Source organism: Lipotes vexillifer, unplaced genomic scaffold (assembly GCF_000442215.2).
Source record: "Lipotes vexillifer unplaced genomic scaffold, Lipotes_vexillifer_v1.1 scaffold308, whole genome shotgun sequence".
NCBI classification, from domain to species: domain Eukaryota; kingdom Metazoa; phylum Chordata; class Mammalia; order Artiodactyla; family Lipotidae; genus Lipotes; species Lipotes vexillifer.
In genome coordinates, this window is record NW_006792985.1 from 4,262,527 (window position 1) to 4,278,381 (window position 15,855).

At 43.5% G+C, this 15,855-nt stretch overlaps 1 protein-coding gene across 1 annotated transcript; it reads left to right on the forward strand.

The window, feature by feature from the left end:
• Nucleotides 1–10,158: 10,158 nt before the first annotated feature.
• On the forward strand, nt 10,159–14,594 carry LOC103089572 (macrophage metalloelastase-like). The gene is given in 8 exon segments (XM_007466188.1): nt 10,159–10,309; nt 10,312–10,484; nt 10,960–11,058; nt 11,090–11,152; nt 11,154–11,208; nt 11,211–11,297; nt 11,300–11,493; nt 14,496–14,594. Coding segments are annotated over 8 exon segments (921 nt in total).
• Nucleotides 14,595–15,855: the final 1,261 nt, after the last annotated feature.

Below are 15,855 nucleotides of genomic sequence, written 5' to 3' on the forward strand. Positions count from 1 at the left end.
GAACCATGCACGGGGTGCCCAGAACCTCTAAGCATGCAGCTTTCCTAGGCATTGGAGACATCACCCAGGGTTCAGCCAGAGGAAAGCATTGTTTGAGGAACCAGGCGCCGGCGATGGCCGGGGTGAGATAAGGCTGCTGACGATTGCCCGAGAGGCTGCTGCAGGGGCCTGCTCCATTCAAGCAGGAAAATGTGTCACTTCCTCCTGGCTCCTATATCATTTCTCTGTGGGGGAGGAGGGGGAAGGAGCCAAGCCTTGAAAGAATCTAGAATGGGGCCGGGCGGGGTGAGGGGGAAGGCCAGTCGGAGTGGAAGAGTAGGGTTTAACCGGCTCTGGCTACACCCTGTTTCAAAGCCCCAGCATATTCTTACTGCTACGCTCCTGGGAGGCCTACCCTTCTAACTGCGTCCTCATCCTTTTTTCAATTCAGTGCTGGAATCTCAGCACATTTACTCCTCCTCGACCTCCTCCTCATATGCAAATCTCACTCCTCAATCTTGGCTGCATTTATTTTTCTGCAAAGCCGAAATGTTTAGAGCTGGTTGAATGCATCTCCCCTTCTCCACAGCCCCACCCAATAGAAATGTGTACACACACACACACACACACACACACACACACACACACACACACACGGCACCCAGTGCCTGGTTCCCACAGAACAGCTATTTTAAAGAGTCCTGGTTTTGCTAACAGCTCCACTCAGCTATTTCTCCCTTGTGATCTCATTGGAAAAGTAGTGAAAGGAAAGGAAAGAGCAGGGTTAATGCTAAACCAATTTGCGTTTGCAGAGGAGCTCCAGTAATTTTGAAATGGAAGAGCTTATCGTGTTTAACTTTCTTTCTGCAGAGGAGAAAACTGGGGCCCGCAGAGATTAAATGACTTATTCCCAGGCTCACAGCTGGTGAAGAGTGGAACCCAGGCTGCAGCCTGGGTCCCCACGGTGGACTTTGCTCTGTTGTTAGAGATCAGGCCAGAGGGGGCTTGGACAGGCGGGTGTTTCCAGTGCCCACATCTCTTCTTCCGTCTGTAATTCTCTCCGTGTGCATAACTGCACCACTAGAGCTTTTGTGGCATTTGAGAGCCTTCCTCGAACCCCGCCTTAAATGGCTGTCTCCTCAAACATCCTGAAAGCTGGGCTTGCCGCTCAGGTGCCTTTTGAGTTTCACAGGAGGTAACTCCTTCAACCTTTCATTCTGAAGCCACCTAGACTTTGGCAGCAACCAGCTTCCTTATTTGCCCTGTTCCTTATTTGGAAGCCGCTGAGCTTTCCCCCAAACGTGTTGGGACCATTCTAATTGGCGAGGTGTGTGTCAACACATGTAAACTCACCGGCCAGCTTGCATTGTTCACCTTTCAAAGTGCTTCCAGGAGAGAAGCCGGTTCCCTTCCCAGCCCTCGCTGGATACCACACACACCCAGCCCACGGGATCAGAAGGGCTTGTGCAAGGAGAATTTCCTGTTCTGCTGACTCATCTCCTGCAACGAGATGGAAGACACGTTTATATTTTCTTTTCCAGCTGTTAAAGGGCAATGAGAGTCTTACAAGTTTGGGGATCTTGGAGATTAGGTCCAGTATAGGCAGCGCCTGGTACGTAGTAGGGCTGAGTAAATGAGCGTTGTTGAATGTATTCATGGTGGCCCCAAGAGCCCACTGAGAGTGGTGAGAGCTCAGGGGAGGGGTGCAAGGCTGGCTGGGGACGGAACATCACTAAGGGGCTTTGAGCTTCCATTTTGGAGGGAAGCTTTTGACTCTTGGCCAACAGGACAATTTAAAGAAGGCATGCCTGGGTTTCATTTGTGAATGGGTAACAATGCAGCAGCCAGACCCAGTACCCCATATGCTTTCCGACCGAAAACAAAGGCATTCCTCTTCTCCAAGCGAACCTAAATCGAGGGAAGGATGATTCAACACAGTGTAGGAAACAGCAGGAAATCCGTCAATAGCATTTACATCTGGGAGGCAACAGAGCCAGTTTTTGGCAAACGAGGCTGGAACTAAGGGGAAAAAAAGGATCCTGATAAGATTTGTGCATTTCAATATATGTACATTTTACCTTAAAAAATTATGTACATACTAATGGAGTAGGGGGTGGGGAGTGATGGGTACATGAGGTTCTATTATAATATTCTGTTTATTCTGTAATGTTTGAAATTTTTCATAATAAAAGTATTTTCCACACTTGGATCCTATCTTTTGGCTCTAATTTTCGGTGCTTCCTCATGACTTTTATTTCTATACTTCAATATCTTCATCTAATACAGGAATATCTCAATGTATTCCTTCTTGGTAAGGATATTCAGAGTATTTGTGAGATCATGTATAGGAAAGTACTTGGTAAATGACAGTGGTCTAAGGAATGTACTAGTTAGAAAAGACACATGTTTCCATGGTAAAGGTAATCTGAACACATACTAAAAAAAATTCAAGCCGAACAAAGATATAATGTGGAAGTTTCTCCCAGTACTTTCCTCCGAAAGCAATCGCCGTTATAATAGGCATTCCATGGATATGAAATTTCCTATTTTCACATGAAATTTTTAAAGTAACTTGAAACTTCTAGGCCAGGGGGGTCTCAGACTTTAGGAGAGATTCATTGAGGTGGAACCCAGAACTGCACATTTCTCACCAGCCTTTCAGGGGCATAGGAATCCCTTGTTGCAATGCAGATTCTGACGCAGTAGGTCAGGGAAGGGGTCTGAGAGTCTGCATTTCTAACCAGCTCCCGCATGATGCTGGTCCAGGACCACACTTTGAATGGCAAGGCTTTGAACATTTCTTACTCTGCCTGGAGAACTCCTTAGAAAAAGGAGGCTTATTCCAAATACTTGCAGTAAAGTAGTGAAGCACATAGAATTTTAAGAATCAAAACAATACTGAAAAATGCCCTGAAATCGATAAACATCCCGTCCAAAATCACCTCAGACATGCTCTGAACCTGAGAACCAGTGAGCACCCACTCAAGGAGGGCAGGTTCTTATAACTTCATTTCTTCTGGGCTCTAGACTCTACAGCAAAAATGAAATCCTCTGTGCCACTCAACAGGTGCCCCTCAGGTACAAAATCACATTTTCTACCAACATACAGCTCCTAATTTTTTCACTTCACTGCTCCTCTCAAACGACAACTGATCTCAAAATATCTTTCGAGCTTTTTAGCTTCAGCTTTTTGTGGGCTAAAGTTGAACAAACAGATAAGGTTCTGACATTTATATATTATATACATATATATTGTATAAATAAATATAAAATTGGGGACTTCTTGTCAGGAGGGCAGAGGCTCATTTGGCATATATATTGATTAAAGTTTGGGGAACTATTACAAACAGCACTGCCTTTAACATTTGGAAGAACATCTGTGAAGTAATCCACAGTGGCATAAAAATTATTTTGAGCTGAAGACATTGGAGGATCAACAGATGTAGCAAGAGGCTTTGTCTGACCACCCCCCAACCTCCCCCTTCCCCATCACCTTATCCGACTAAAAGAAAATTCTGGGAGTGAGGCTGTCATAATTCCCCTCTTCTCTAGGAAGGAGACCTAGAATGAAACTCGCATAAATTCCTTCTCCAAGGGAGTTTCATGCCCCCAAATGAGATGAAGAGGACCACTCATACGTGCATAAACAAACATGATTACAAACTATCTTATCTCCCATTTTGTTCTCCTAAAAGCTTATTTGTTTTTCCTAAAGAAACCCATTTGTTCTTTCCAAAAGAGCCCTTTTCTCCCTCCTCCCTTTTCCCTATTAAGTTATTTAAATAAACCCCTAACTTAAGGTATTGAGCTGAGCTACTTTCTATATGCGCTCCTGAGTACCTATGTGAATAAACATCGTCTTTTCTCTTGAAATTCTGGCTTTTGTCAATTTAATTCACAGGCCCTCAAGAACTTAACTTACCTCCCTGACACCTATTAATAGTAGCTCATATTTGGTAGAAAACTCTTGATGGAGAGCAAGTATTACTTCTTTTCCATTTGAAAAAAAATTTTTTTAATTGTGGTACAATACTCAACATAAAAATTACTACTGTAACCATTTTTTGAGTACAGTTCAGTACTATTAAGTACTATTAAATACTATTAAGTGTAAGGTAAGTCCCTGATATACGAACGAGTTCTGTTCTGAGAGTGTGTTCATAGGTCCAACAAAGTTAGCCTAGGTACCCAATTAACACAGTTGGCTGTACAGTACTGTACTGTAATAGGTTAATAATAATTCCCACACAAATAATACACAAAAAAAAACAAACACAGGGGCTTCCCTGGTGGCGCAGTGGTTGAGGGTCCGCCTGCCGATGCAGGGGACATGGGTTCGTGCCCCGGGTCGGGAGGATCCCACGTGCTGTGGAGCGGCTGGGCCCGTGGGCCATGGTCGCTGGGCCTGCACGTCCGGAGCCTGTGCTCCGCAATGGGAGAGGCCGCAGCGGTGAGAGGCCCACACACACAAAAACAAAAACAAACAAACAAACAAACAAACAAACACAAAGAAAACATTTTTAATCTTACAGTACAGGACCTTGAAAAGTACAGTAGTACCAGTTACACCACCGCTGCTTTTACGCTTGCTTCTGGACATCCTGGGCTTGAAATAAAGTTATTATACTACTGTACTCTCTACAGTACTGTACAGTAAAGTACACAAAGGCACAACCACTTGTAGACGATGCATGCACGTTTCAATGTACACCAGACACATGAACTAACTTACGTTATTGGACATACCAGTGCACATTTGCATCTTTGAAAGTTTGCAACTTGAAGGTCTTCATGTAGGGGACTTACTGTATTCACATTGTTGTATGATCCACCCCCAGGACTTTTTCACCTTGCAAAACTGATACTCTATACCTATTAAAAAAACTGTTCCCCCGCGCGCCTAGAGCCCGTGCTCCGCAACGCAATGAGAAGCCAGCGCACCACAGTGAAGAGTAGCCCCCGCTCGCCGCAACTAGAGAAAGCTCGCGTGCAGCAACGAAGACCCAATGCAGCCAAAATAATTTTAAAAACCCAAAAAACAAACAGCTTCGCATTTCCCTGTCCCCCCAGCCCCTGGCAACCACCATTCTACTTTCTGTTTCTATGAATTTGAATAATCTAGTTGCTTCACATACATGAATCATACAGTAGTTGTCTTTTTGTAACTGGCTTATTTCTCTTAGTATAATGTCCTTAAGGTTTATTCCTTTATTTGAAATGTTTTTAACAAAATGAATACTCATTCATAGAGGTGTTTCAGTCAATGTCCCGTGAAGTTTCCTCTTGTCAGATTTTATTTTTGTAAGGATGAGTTTTAGCTGAGCGTGTGTGCGTCTGTGTGCATGTGTGCCTATGTGCGTGTACGTGTGAGTATGCATGCGCTCACATGCATGCCTTGTGCCTGTCTGTATGATTTGTTTTATTTTTCTTGTCAAGGCTGGTACTTCACCATCTGTAAGGCTCTAAGTGATTCATGTCATCTTACCTCATACTATTCCTGTTAAGTCATGAAGCTAAAATAAATAGACATTTCAGAAACAAGTGAGTCGTTGGTTGAAAGTCAGATTGCAGGGCTGTTCTGTTTGTGACTGAATTGTCTCCAGCGCTGTTCTAGGGGAGACAGCGTCTTGGTTGTAATCCCTGAGTAGGTCAGCTTGGTGTGTGTTCCGTGGGCAACATAGCCACTTCTAGCCCTGCCCTCCTCTTTATTCACAAAGGGGGTGCGTGACCATGGGAGGGCTCTCTCTAAAACCACCCAAGGCCTGTGTCCTATGGCCTCTGGGACACGGCATTATCACCACAAACAAGGACACATTCATGTCCCTGGCTTCCTCCCAAATGTCCTTCAATTCCTGCCAGAAGGGACTGAGAAAAATGAGGCTCCATCTTCCTGGAAATTGTCTTATTTTGATCCCTCTGAATGCTGATCCTCTGAGGAGGCCAGGCCAGAGGGCCCCCCCGAGGGGGCTGCGATGGAGGGGGGAGGAGGACAGAACCTGAATTCTAGCCTCGGCACTGCCATTCACATGCTCCTGATGGAACCTATCGGTTGCTGCGCCCCAGAGCTTGGGCCATGCTGGACACATGGTAGGCACCTAGTAACTATTTACTAAGAAAAAGAAGTGAGTTTTCCCACGTAACCTTGGACAAACCAGCTAACCTCCTTCATCTTCAGCTACCTTCTCTGTAAAATGAAATAGCGGGCTAGCATGAGCTCTGTTTTTCCTCTCAACTTGAGTATTCTTTGATTTGAGAAAGAGCTAACTAAATTTAACTGTTATCACTTCTATGTCAGCATGTTCTGGGTAGGGATACATTTCAAGAGAACAGTTCTTTAAAATTTATCTTTCCAGAGAAATAAAATGGCTTTTCTCCTTAGGGTAACACTTCAGAGTTGGAGGCTGGGTGGAGAAAAGAAGCAGGATTTTGGAGATTAGTCATCAGCCTAGAATAAGAGTCTATAGATGGTTGCCTGTCACTGCCTCGGGTCACTTTTGGGACAACAGGAATGTCCTGGTAAGGAAAACACAAAGATGCTCTATTAAAAAGAAAAAAAATCTCCTTATGAAAGTGAGGAATCAATAGTCAAACAATCCAAATTATCCAGCAAGGGTACTATATGCTTGTATGCATTTGAAAGACCACCATGTCCTTTACAGTTTACTGTATATATTTGTTATACAGGATTTGATTAGTCTGTGCTTAAAGCAATTTGCTTTTAGAACAGAAAACAAAAAAGAAAAGAAAGGAAAGGAAATCTGTGATAGGCAAAGTTTTTTGTTTGTTTGTTTGTTTTCTCTTGATACGTCGATTGTTCTGTGAAATCCTGGGTAACTTAACCACGACTGCTGCCTTACAGCAGGACCATGAGACAGCCTGTTGTGGTCCTATTTTATAGCTGGGACATTTCTGGTGTAGGCAGATTCGGTATAAAATGAAAGTATAATCGTGGTGCTCTTCAAAATGATGTTATTTTCACTCCTGGGGAAGGATGTGTACTTGTCATTACCAAACCCTGAGAAAGAGAAGTAAAGATGCTTGGGCACTCTGATTTGAGCTTTATTCTTTCCTGTATAATTATCAAGCGCTTGCATTACTTAAAGGGGATAGAAGGAGGCACAGAAATCTGTCGGACAGACACTCAAGAGACCTGGCACAGAACGTGCATCTGGGGAAGGGGGTCGGTGACTGGGAGACTGAAGTAAGGGTTGAGAGAGAGACACTCAGTTTTCATAAGGTACGTTTTGTATTTGAAGTTTACGAAACCATATGCATGGAGTATATTTTCAATTTTTACAAAAAACCATAAATCACTACTCAAACTGCCAGGATAAAGTTTGGTGTAAAACATGGACCAAACTGTCAACAGGCTAATATGTAATAACGCATAATCAAACTGTAGAATCAAAGTTGAAAAAGACACTATAGCATGTTGAAAACAACGTTGGCATAGCTGTCAAGAGGGACTTACGGCTGTCTGGTTTGGTTATTTCTCCTTTTTGGTTCTCAGTTGCCCCAGGGAATAAGAGGGGGTTGATCTGGGTCAGTGGTTCGCAATCCTGGCTGTGGATTTTTCTACCGCATTAGAAAAATAGTTTAGGAGGGAGGGATAAATTAGGAGTTTGGGATTAATATATACACACTACTATATATAAAACAGATAACCAACAAAGTTCTACTGGATGGCACAGGGAACTACATTCAATATTTTGTAATAACCTATAAGGGAAAAAAATCTGGAAAAGAATAGATATGTATATGTATAACTGAATCAATTTGCTGTATACCTGAAACTAACACAACATTGTAAATCAAATATACGTCAATAAATAAAATTCATTCATTCATTCATTAAAAATTTTAAAATAGTTTAAAAAATAGCGTTGGGGATTCCCTGGCGGTCCAGTGGTTAGTACTTGGTATGTTCACTGCCGGAGGCCCAGGTTCAATCCCTGGTTGGGGAACTAAGATCCCTCAAGCCACGCAGCGCGGTCAAAAGAAAAAAAAAAATAGTGTTGCTTGGATCCTGTGCCTAGATTCTGATTTACTTGATCTGAAAACACTGAAACACTGGTCTGTCGGTGTCTCTCAACGTTTTTTTCACTGTCTCACCCCTAAGGAACCCTTTTAAAGATATATTTTTGCTAACTGCCCTTTCCCATAAACTTTTCATACCACCAGATATACTGTATATCTGTTTATGAACTGTATGTACATTTGTGCTTTACATATAAAATGAGTAAGATTTTTTTGGCCCGTGTTGAGAATTCGTGTTGTAGATGGAAGTCCCTTGTAAGTTTACCAATTGTATAACTCTGTAAGTTTAACTTATCTGAAATAATGGAAGAAGGAAATAAAAAGAGGGTACGCTACAGCATAAATTCCAACACTGTCTCCGCTGGGTTTTGTTATCCAGTCATATAACACACACATGGGTCCTGTGCCTTGTAGAGCTGGACCTGCCTTGGCAGTTCAAGACATTACACTCAATGAAGAAAGCAGACTGGTGTGGGGGACAGAAATTTCAGACAAATGTTGGGAAGATCCATGTCGCCCGTGGGATGTTTCCTGACCACCGTTGCTGTGCATTACTGGACAGAAGGGCCTCACCCGGTAGTCGTCTGCCAACACTGGGAGTGGTCAGACAGAGGCCAGATGTAAACGAGAATCCCAGAATTCATTGGGAGTTTGAGCCCAATAACCTTATTTATTTATTTAATTTGTTTATTTTTGGCTGCGTTAGGTCTTCAGTGCTGGGCATGGGCTTTCTCTAGTTGCGGCGAGCAGGGGCTACTCTTCCTTGCGGTGCGCGGGCTTCTCTTGTTGCGGAGCACGGCCTCTAGGCTCATGTGGGCTCAGTAGTTGTGGCGCACGGGCTTAGTTGCTCCGGGGCACATGGGATCTTCCCGGACCAGGGCTCGAACCTGTGTCCCCTGCATTGGCAGGCGGATTGTTAACCACTGCGCCACCAGGGAAGCCCAAGCCCAATAAGCTTTTAAACACAATTCTATGCCCAAACCAAGAGCAAATAATCGGAATAAAAGATAAAGCAATCTCCTCTCTAGGACTTCATGGCAGGCGGTGTGTGTTAGGTGGACCTAGTCACCTCCACTTGTACTGGGGCTGTTTCTAAACATGTCTGTGGTCCTCCTATTAATAAAAGGGGCAGGGCTTCCCTGGTGGCGCAGTGCTTGAGAGTCCGCCTGCCGATGCAGGAGACGCGGGTTCGTGCCCCGTTTCGGGAGGATCCCACATGCCGCGGAGCGGCTGGGCCCGTGAGCCATGGCCGCTGAGCCTGCGCGTCCGGAGCCTGTGCTCCGCAAATGGGAGAGGCCACGACAGTGAGAGGCCCGCATAACGCAAGAAAAAAAAAAAAAAAAAAAAAAAAAAAAAAAATAAAAGGGGCAGGAGAAAAGTTTGGCTGCTGCCCATTTAATGGGTAAGACCAATAACAGCTATACTACTCAGAGTGTGGAATTACTTCCAGTAAAATGTTTTCAGTTAAGTCTTTTTATTCTCAAGGAACCTTTTACACGTAGGCTGGACACCTCATCATAGCATTTCTTGGCTTTAACAACAAAAAGCTCAGAAAAGCCTAGAAGTTCTAAATATGCTTTTGTAAATAGAGTCCTAGTTTTAGAACTCAAGTTTGATCTGAGATACTTGTGATGCCACACTTGTGGACACTGATCCCGAGTTCTGGGGCTTCCTTCCTTCTGGTAAAACAGTAGCTCTCTGTTCCTCACCTCATTTTCATCTGAATGCACCTGTGAAAACTTTTGGTCTGAAGTTGAAGATTCAGGGTCAAAGGAGAGAGTGAGGGGCGGAAGGGAGATGTCAGCCTATAAAATGAAAAAAAAAAACAAATCAACAACAACAACAATAATAATAAATCTGGGCACTCAGGTTGCCTTGTGTTCCCTCAATGGTCTGACAATACAGTTGATAAATCAGACCATTTTTATGAAAAGTTGAGTAATAACATAAGGTATCATTAAATAGGAGGTACAGATAATAAGGAATTTAGAGGAGGGAGTGCTCGCTGAGATCTGGTGTCAGAGACATTCAGGAATGCTGGGGGTGGAAATACCTGCATATGTATAAGGCAGGAACAAAAGCCAGCTGAAGACTAAAACGGAACAAAGTTCATGGGGTTAAATTGTTCAAGAGAAGTTTGGAATGAAGTTTCTCCTCTTAATTCTCGTTCTTCAAGCTGCTGTTTCTGGAGTTGTTCCTCTGTCTAATAGTACAAGTCTAGAAGAAAATGATGTGCTGTTTGCACAAAGGTACCTGGGCACCTTTTATGGCCTCCTGGTGGAAAGAACTCCCATGCTCAAATGAGAATCATTAGCAACTTCGTGGTGGGCAAAATCCAGGAAATGTGGCATTTGTTCTTGGGGCCAAATGTGACTGGGCAGTTGGATGCCTCTCCTCTGACAATGATGTCCACACCAAGATGTGGGAGGCCCAGTGTTCACCAGTTTGGCACAATGATGGGGAAACCAGTATGGACAAAACATCATGCCACCTACGGAATCAAGAATTACCCTCCATGGTGTGGAAGGACGTTGACTATGCCATCCCCAGGCTTCTCAAGTACGGAGTGATGTGACCCCCTGCAATTCAAACAGAAGAACCCTGAAGAGGCTGATATTATCATATATTTCCCACAAGGAGCTCATAGAGACTCTAATTCTTCTGATGGCAGAGATGGAAACATCACCTATGCTTATGGGCCTGGAGCTGGTATTGGGGGAGGCTTGCACTTTGATAGGGCTGAAATCTGGATTTAAACACAGCAAAAGCATAAATTTGTTTCTTGCTGCTGGTCATGAGTTTGGCCACATTCCAAACATCCAAAGGCTACTATGTTCCTCCTCTACATTATGCTGACCTCAACAGATTTTGCCTCTCTGCTGAGGTCATTTGTGACATTTGGTCTCTCAATGAAGACTCATAAAGGCAGTGTCACAGCCTTAGACCATGGAACCAGCTACCTGTGGCTCCAATTTGACGGTTGATACTATCATTACAATTGGAAGAAAAATTTTTTTCTTTAAAGATTAGCTCTTTTGGTGGAAGCTTCCTGAGCTATTAAGCCACATATGAAATTGGAACCAGGAGTCAAGTTTTTCTTTTTAAAGATTGCAAGTACTGGTTAATCAGTGATTTAAAAACCACAAGCCAGCTATACCAAGAGCACACATTATCTGGGTTTCCCTGACTCTGTGACAAGATTGAAGTTGCTGGCTTTCATCCACTCATCTACAAGACCAGCCTCTTTGTGGATAAACGATATTGGAGGGGAAATGAGAGAAGGTAATTATGGATCTTGTTTATCCCATATTGATTACTGAGAAATTTCCAGGAATTGGACCTAAAATTGATGCAGTCTTCTACTCCAAAAGACACATTTATTTCTTGGAAGGATGTAATGAACTTGAATCTGACAAGCTATACAACTGTGTCACCAAAGGCTGGGAAGCAATGGTGGTTTTGGTTGTTAGGAATGGTGTAACTAATGGCATTTATCAATTTACTTCGCTTATTATATATTTACTGCATGTGGGTTTTGTGCCTGGTATGCCTTTATTTAGTGGTATCTTAAGATAAGAAGATAAAAATTTTATATAGACCACAGATTAATGATTATGAAAAATATAAACTGAATTTTTATAATATTTTCTAATTTTGAAAACCTCCAGCAAATAGGTTCTTCATTTTCAATTTTTCTTGTTAAGTTTGAACATAGAAACTCTCGAAGGCCAAGAGGATACCTTTTGGAGAATGCTCAATAAGTCAGTTTCTAAAATCCTTGGACTGAGATACCCCTCTCTGGTTTGCCTAAAATCACGAAATGACATTTCAGTGACCGTTACATTTTCAAAAAGGGCATCATTTTATTTTATTAATTAGTTAATTCTTTTTTTTTTAGCCATGCCACCACACGGTATGTGGGATCTTAGTTCCCCGACCAAGGATTGAACCCGGGCCCCAGGCAGTGGAAGCATGCAGTCTTAACCACTGGACAGTCAGCTAAGTCCCAAGGGCATCATTTTAATTAAGAGTGAAAGCAGAATTCACCTTCGAACTTAAATAAAAATGACAATTACGTAAGTAAACTATTTAAATGGTGATAATATAATTTATTTTGTTTCAAGATTGACTTCTTAATATTACATATAAAGTATATATAAATTAAAACTTCGAAAGGAAATAAAAAAAAGGAATCAGTGTTCTGTTTGGATCCCCTAATCCTTTGCCAAAGACATCATCTCCTTGGCTTTGACCTATTTTGGATTCCTGGTCTCCACTTCCGAGTTCATCCCAGGCCTCTTGTAGCCTCAGCCTCCCATAACCAGCTTCGGCCTTTGCTGGTGGACGGCTGGCAGTGAGGCCCTCCCAGGACATACCTCCAAGGCCATCTCACCTGTAGGGCAGGGGCAGGAAGCAACCGGACCCAGGCCTTGTGGGCAGCTTAGGACTTAGGCAAGTGTGGGAATCAGAGGAGGGCTTGTATGCAGGGGGGATGATCTGAAGAAAGATGCAGAATGGAACATGTGAAAGGTGTTTGGGGGGCTGTGTGTTGGTGGGTTTGCCTGGAACAGGTGGTTTGCTGTGGGGAACATTGAAGGAAGGCTGGAAAGGGAGCTCAGAATCCTATGGATAGAAGCTTCTGGGTTTAAGACCCAAAGATACAACAGAACTGATCCTCAATCTCTAGGTACTGTAAAGAAATAAAAAACTGCGGGAGAGGAAGGTAATATTAGCTGTCGATGTCTAGATCTCCAGTTTAGTTACTGGATCTTTTTGCACAATTTTGTAGTCAGGCTCTTTGGGAAGGGAAGGAGCAAAAGCCTGGTATGTTCATTCTGTTCTCCTAATGAATGGGGAAAACCCACATTTCATCCAGTTTATAGAATCAGAGAGTCTGAGGGTGAGAAAGGGCCTTAAAGCCCTGATACTCCATGACCTCATCCGTTGTTTAAAAACCTGCAACATCCAACAACGGGGCATTCGGCCTAGGCTTGAATCCTTCCAGTGTCGGGTGGCTCCCTACTTCTCAGAGCAAGCTGCAACCTTCATCCTTTTCAGCTGGTTCAGTCTCCTTGGGATTCCATGAAGCACCTCTCATTCTCTCTCACGTACCACCAGGTGCCCCTAGATTTTCTCTTTTCCCCTCACCTTCCCAGGCTGAACATTCCAGGTCCTTGAAATGCTTTTCTTGTGACACAATTTTGAGTTTCCTCCTATTCTCATGTCTGTCCTTGCCATGTCTTCCTTTATAAAGAATAATATTTTATGGGAATGGACTGGAGGAAGCATTTATATAGGTATTAAAAAGAGTTTTATGAGACGTTATATATATATATATCATGAAATCCACAAATTGTAATGTAAATTTCAAGCACTTCCATCCTACAAAAGGTCGCCTTGTGCCAATTTGCAGACACTCCCCATTCCCACCGCAGCTCTAGACAACCACTGATCTGCTTTCTGTCTCTAAAGTTTTGGGGATTTTTTTTTTAGGGTTGCATCTTACATAAAAAAAAAAAAAAAAATTTTTTTTTTCTATCAGCCATCTGAGAGCCTGTGGAAACAGCTTTATATTATAGAACATTCCTTTGAGATGGTCTTTTTTGGGGGATTTTTGCCTATAGATGCAGATAGGGTGAATAAAAATTCATGAATGATTATTCCATAATGGGTTATCATATAATTTATCTTCCTAATAGCTAAAAATTGGTGATTACCCAAATAGAACAACCAGAGGCTCTCCCAAAATATCCCCCCGAGCTACAGTCCAAATATAGAGTGCTGAATGGACTATTGATCTAACCCAGTGTGGCACTTCAGACGACTTTGATGCTGTGCCCGGGGTCAGGGAATGAGGACGCGATGGAGCACAGAGGTCTCTCCTCTGCTCTCCTAAACCCTCCAAGCTCAGTCCTGCTTTATTTCCAACCTCCTCCCTGTACGGAACTCATTTCCCCTCTCTCGTCTAACTTGAATCCCACCCGCTCTGCAAGATCCAGATCTCTGATGTCCTCCACTGACCACACACTGGAAAAGCTGTCTGTGTTCAAACACCGTGCATTTCAGTCCCACCAGACAATGTGTATGACCATAAATGGCTTGAGAGTGGGGACCTTGTTATTAAGCCTCCCTTAGATCCCACAGCCTTAGATGATGGCCCGTCTGAACCCCTGACCCCTGATTTCTCCCTCCTTTGAGCCCCTCGAGGTCTTTGAACTTCTTTCATTATTTTCTGCCTAGTTTCATAGTCCCTTGAGTGCTTCATTATGTGTGGGTGTCCTGTGGGCAGTAGTTTCCTCCTCTGTAAGTCCTCCTTCAGGACCTGACACAGTGCTTTGTACATAATAATAACAATTAAATTACGACCACCCACTTTTGCATATCACGCCTCAGTTTCCAAAGTGCTTTTGTATCCATTCTGCGATTTGGCCCCATGGTAATCTGGTGATAAAAGTATGATTATTATACTTCTTTTACAGACAAGAAATCTGTACCCAGCGTCCTCGCTTCTGAGATATTCTGATGCAAAGTGCCAGCACTCAGCTACACCGCCCTACGGCTCAATAAATCTCTGCTGAATTGATTTCATGCTACTTGGTTGGTCGCATCGATATGGATGAGGGTACAAGAAGTAAGGAGCAGCTTTGGCTTGTTCTTTGCTGTAGCTTTTGTTGTTGTTCATGTATTCATTATATATTAATCCATTTATTCATTCAACAGACAAGTACAGAGGGCCAGCTACATTCCAGTGCCAGGCACTGGTTAAGCACTGGTTAAGCACAAAAAGTTTCAGACACTGCCCTTTGGTTGCTGGTCAAGTTGTGAGGGCGAAGCACAAATAAACCCACAATTGAAATACAAAAATTCATTGGGGACTTCCCTGGTGGTCCAGAGGTTAGGACTCCACACTTCCACCGCAGGGAGCATGGGTTCCATCCCTGGTCGGAGAACTAAGATCCTACGTGCCCCGCAGTGGGACCAGAAAGAAAGAAAGAAAGAAAGAAAAAAATTCATAGTGTTAGGGCTATGGGAACCTAGAGTGGGGTCTCGAAATCATCCTGGGGATGGATGCTGGCAAGGTTGTCTCAGCACAGGCATCTCCTGTAAGTCTTGAAGGGCAGGCAAGATTCAGCCAGGGTTTTCGAGAGAGAGACGTGGATGTCCCAGGCTTGATGGACGCCAGCCCTGCTGACTGTGGGAGGTGGGGTGGGCAGTGGTGGGCTCGGATTTGCTCCAGATCATACAAAACTTTTGGCAGGCTAGGAGGTGGTGTGGTCCAGTGGCGAAAGTCTTTGATGTCAGATGTAGCTGATGTTGAATCCCACCTCTTTCATTCATTAGCTGTGTGACTTTGAACAAGTCACTTAATTTCTTACTTAGACCCTTACTTTCCTTATCTGTGAAATAAAGTGGACTATTGTGAGGATTGTAAGGGAGACGGGTAGGGTTAAAGCACTGGGTGCAGCGTCTGGCACACGGAAGCCCTCAATAAAGAAGAGAAGACAAGGCGCTCCCTGGTGCCACAGTGGATAAGACTCTGCACTCCCAATGCAGGCGGCCCGGGTTCGATCCCTGGTCAGGGAACTAGATCCCACAGGCATGCCTCAACTAAGAGTTCGCATGCCACAACTAAGGAGCCTGCTCACCGCAACCAAGACCCGGCGTGAACAAATAAGTAAGTAAGTAAATAAATGTTTAAAAAAAAGAAGAGGAAGCAGAGAAGACAAGAGTTCTTAGGAAATTGTTGTTGTCCTTTGTGGCATCATTAAGAGATGCAATTAACAAGAGAGCTGGATGGACCAACCACTGCTTTCTCTGAGAAATTCGGCTCTCCCACCT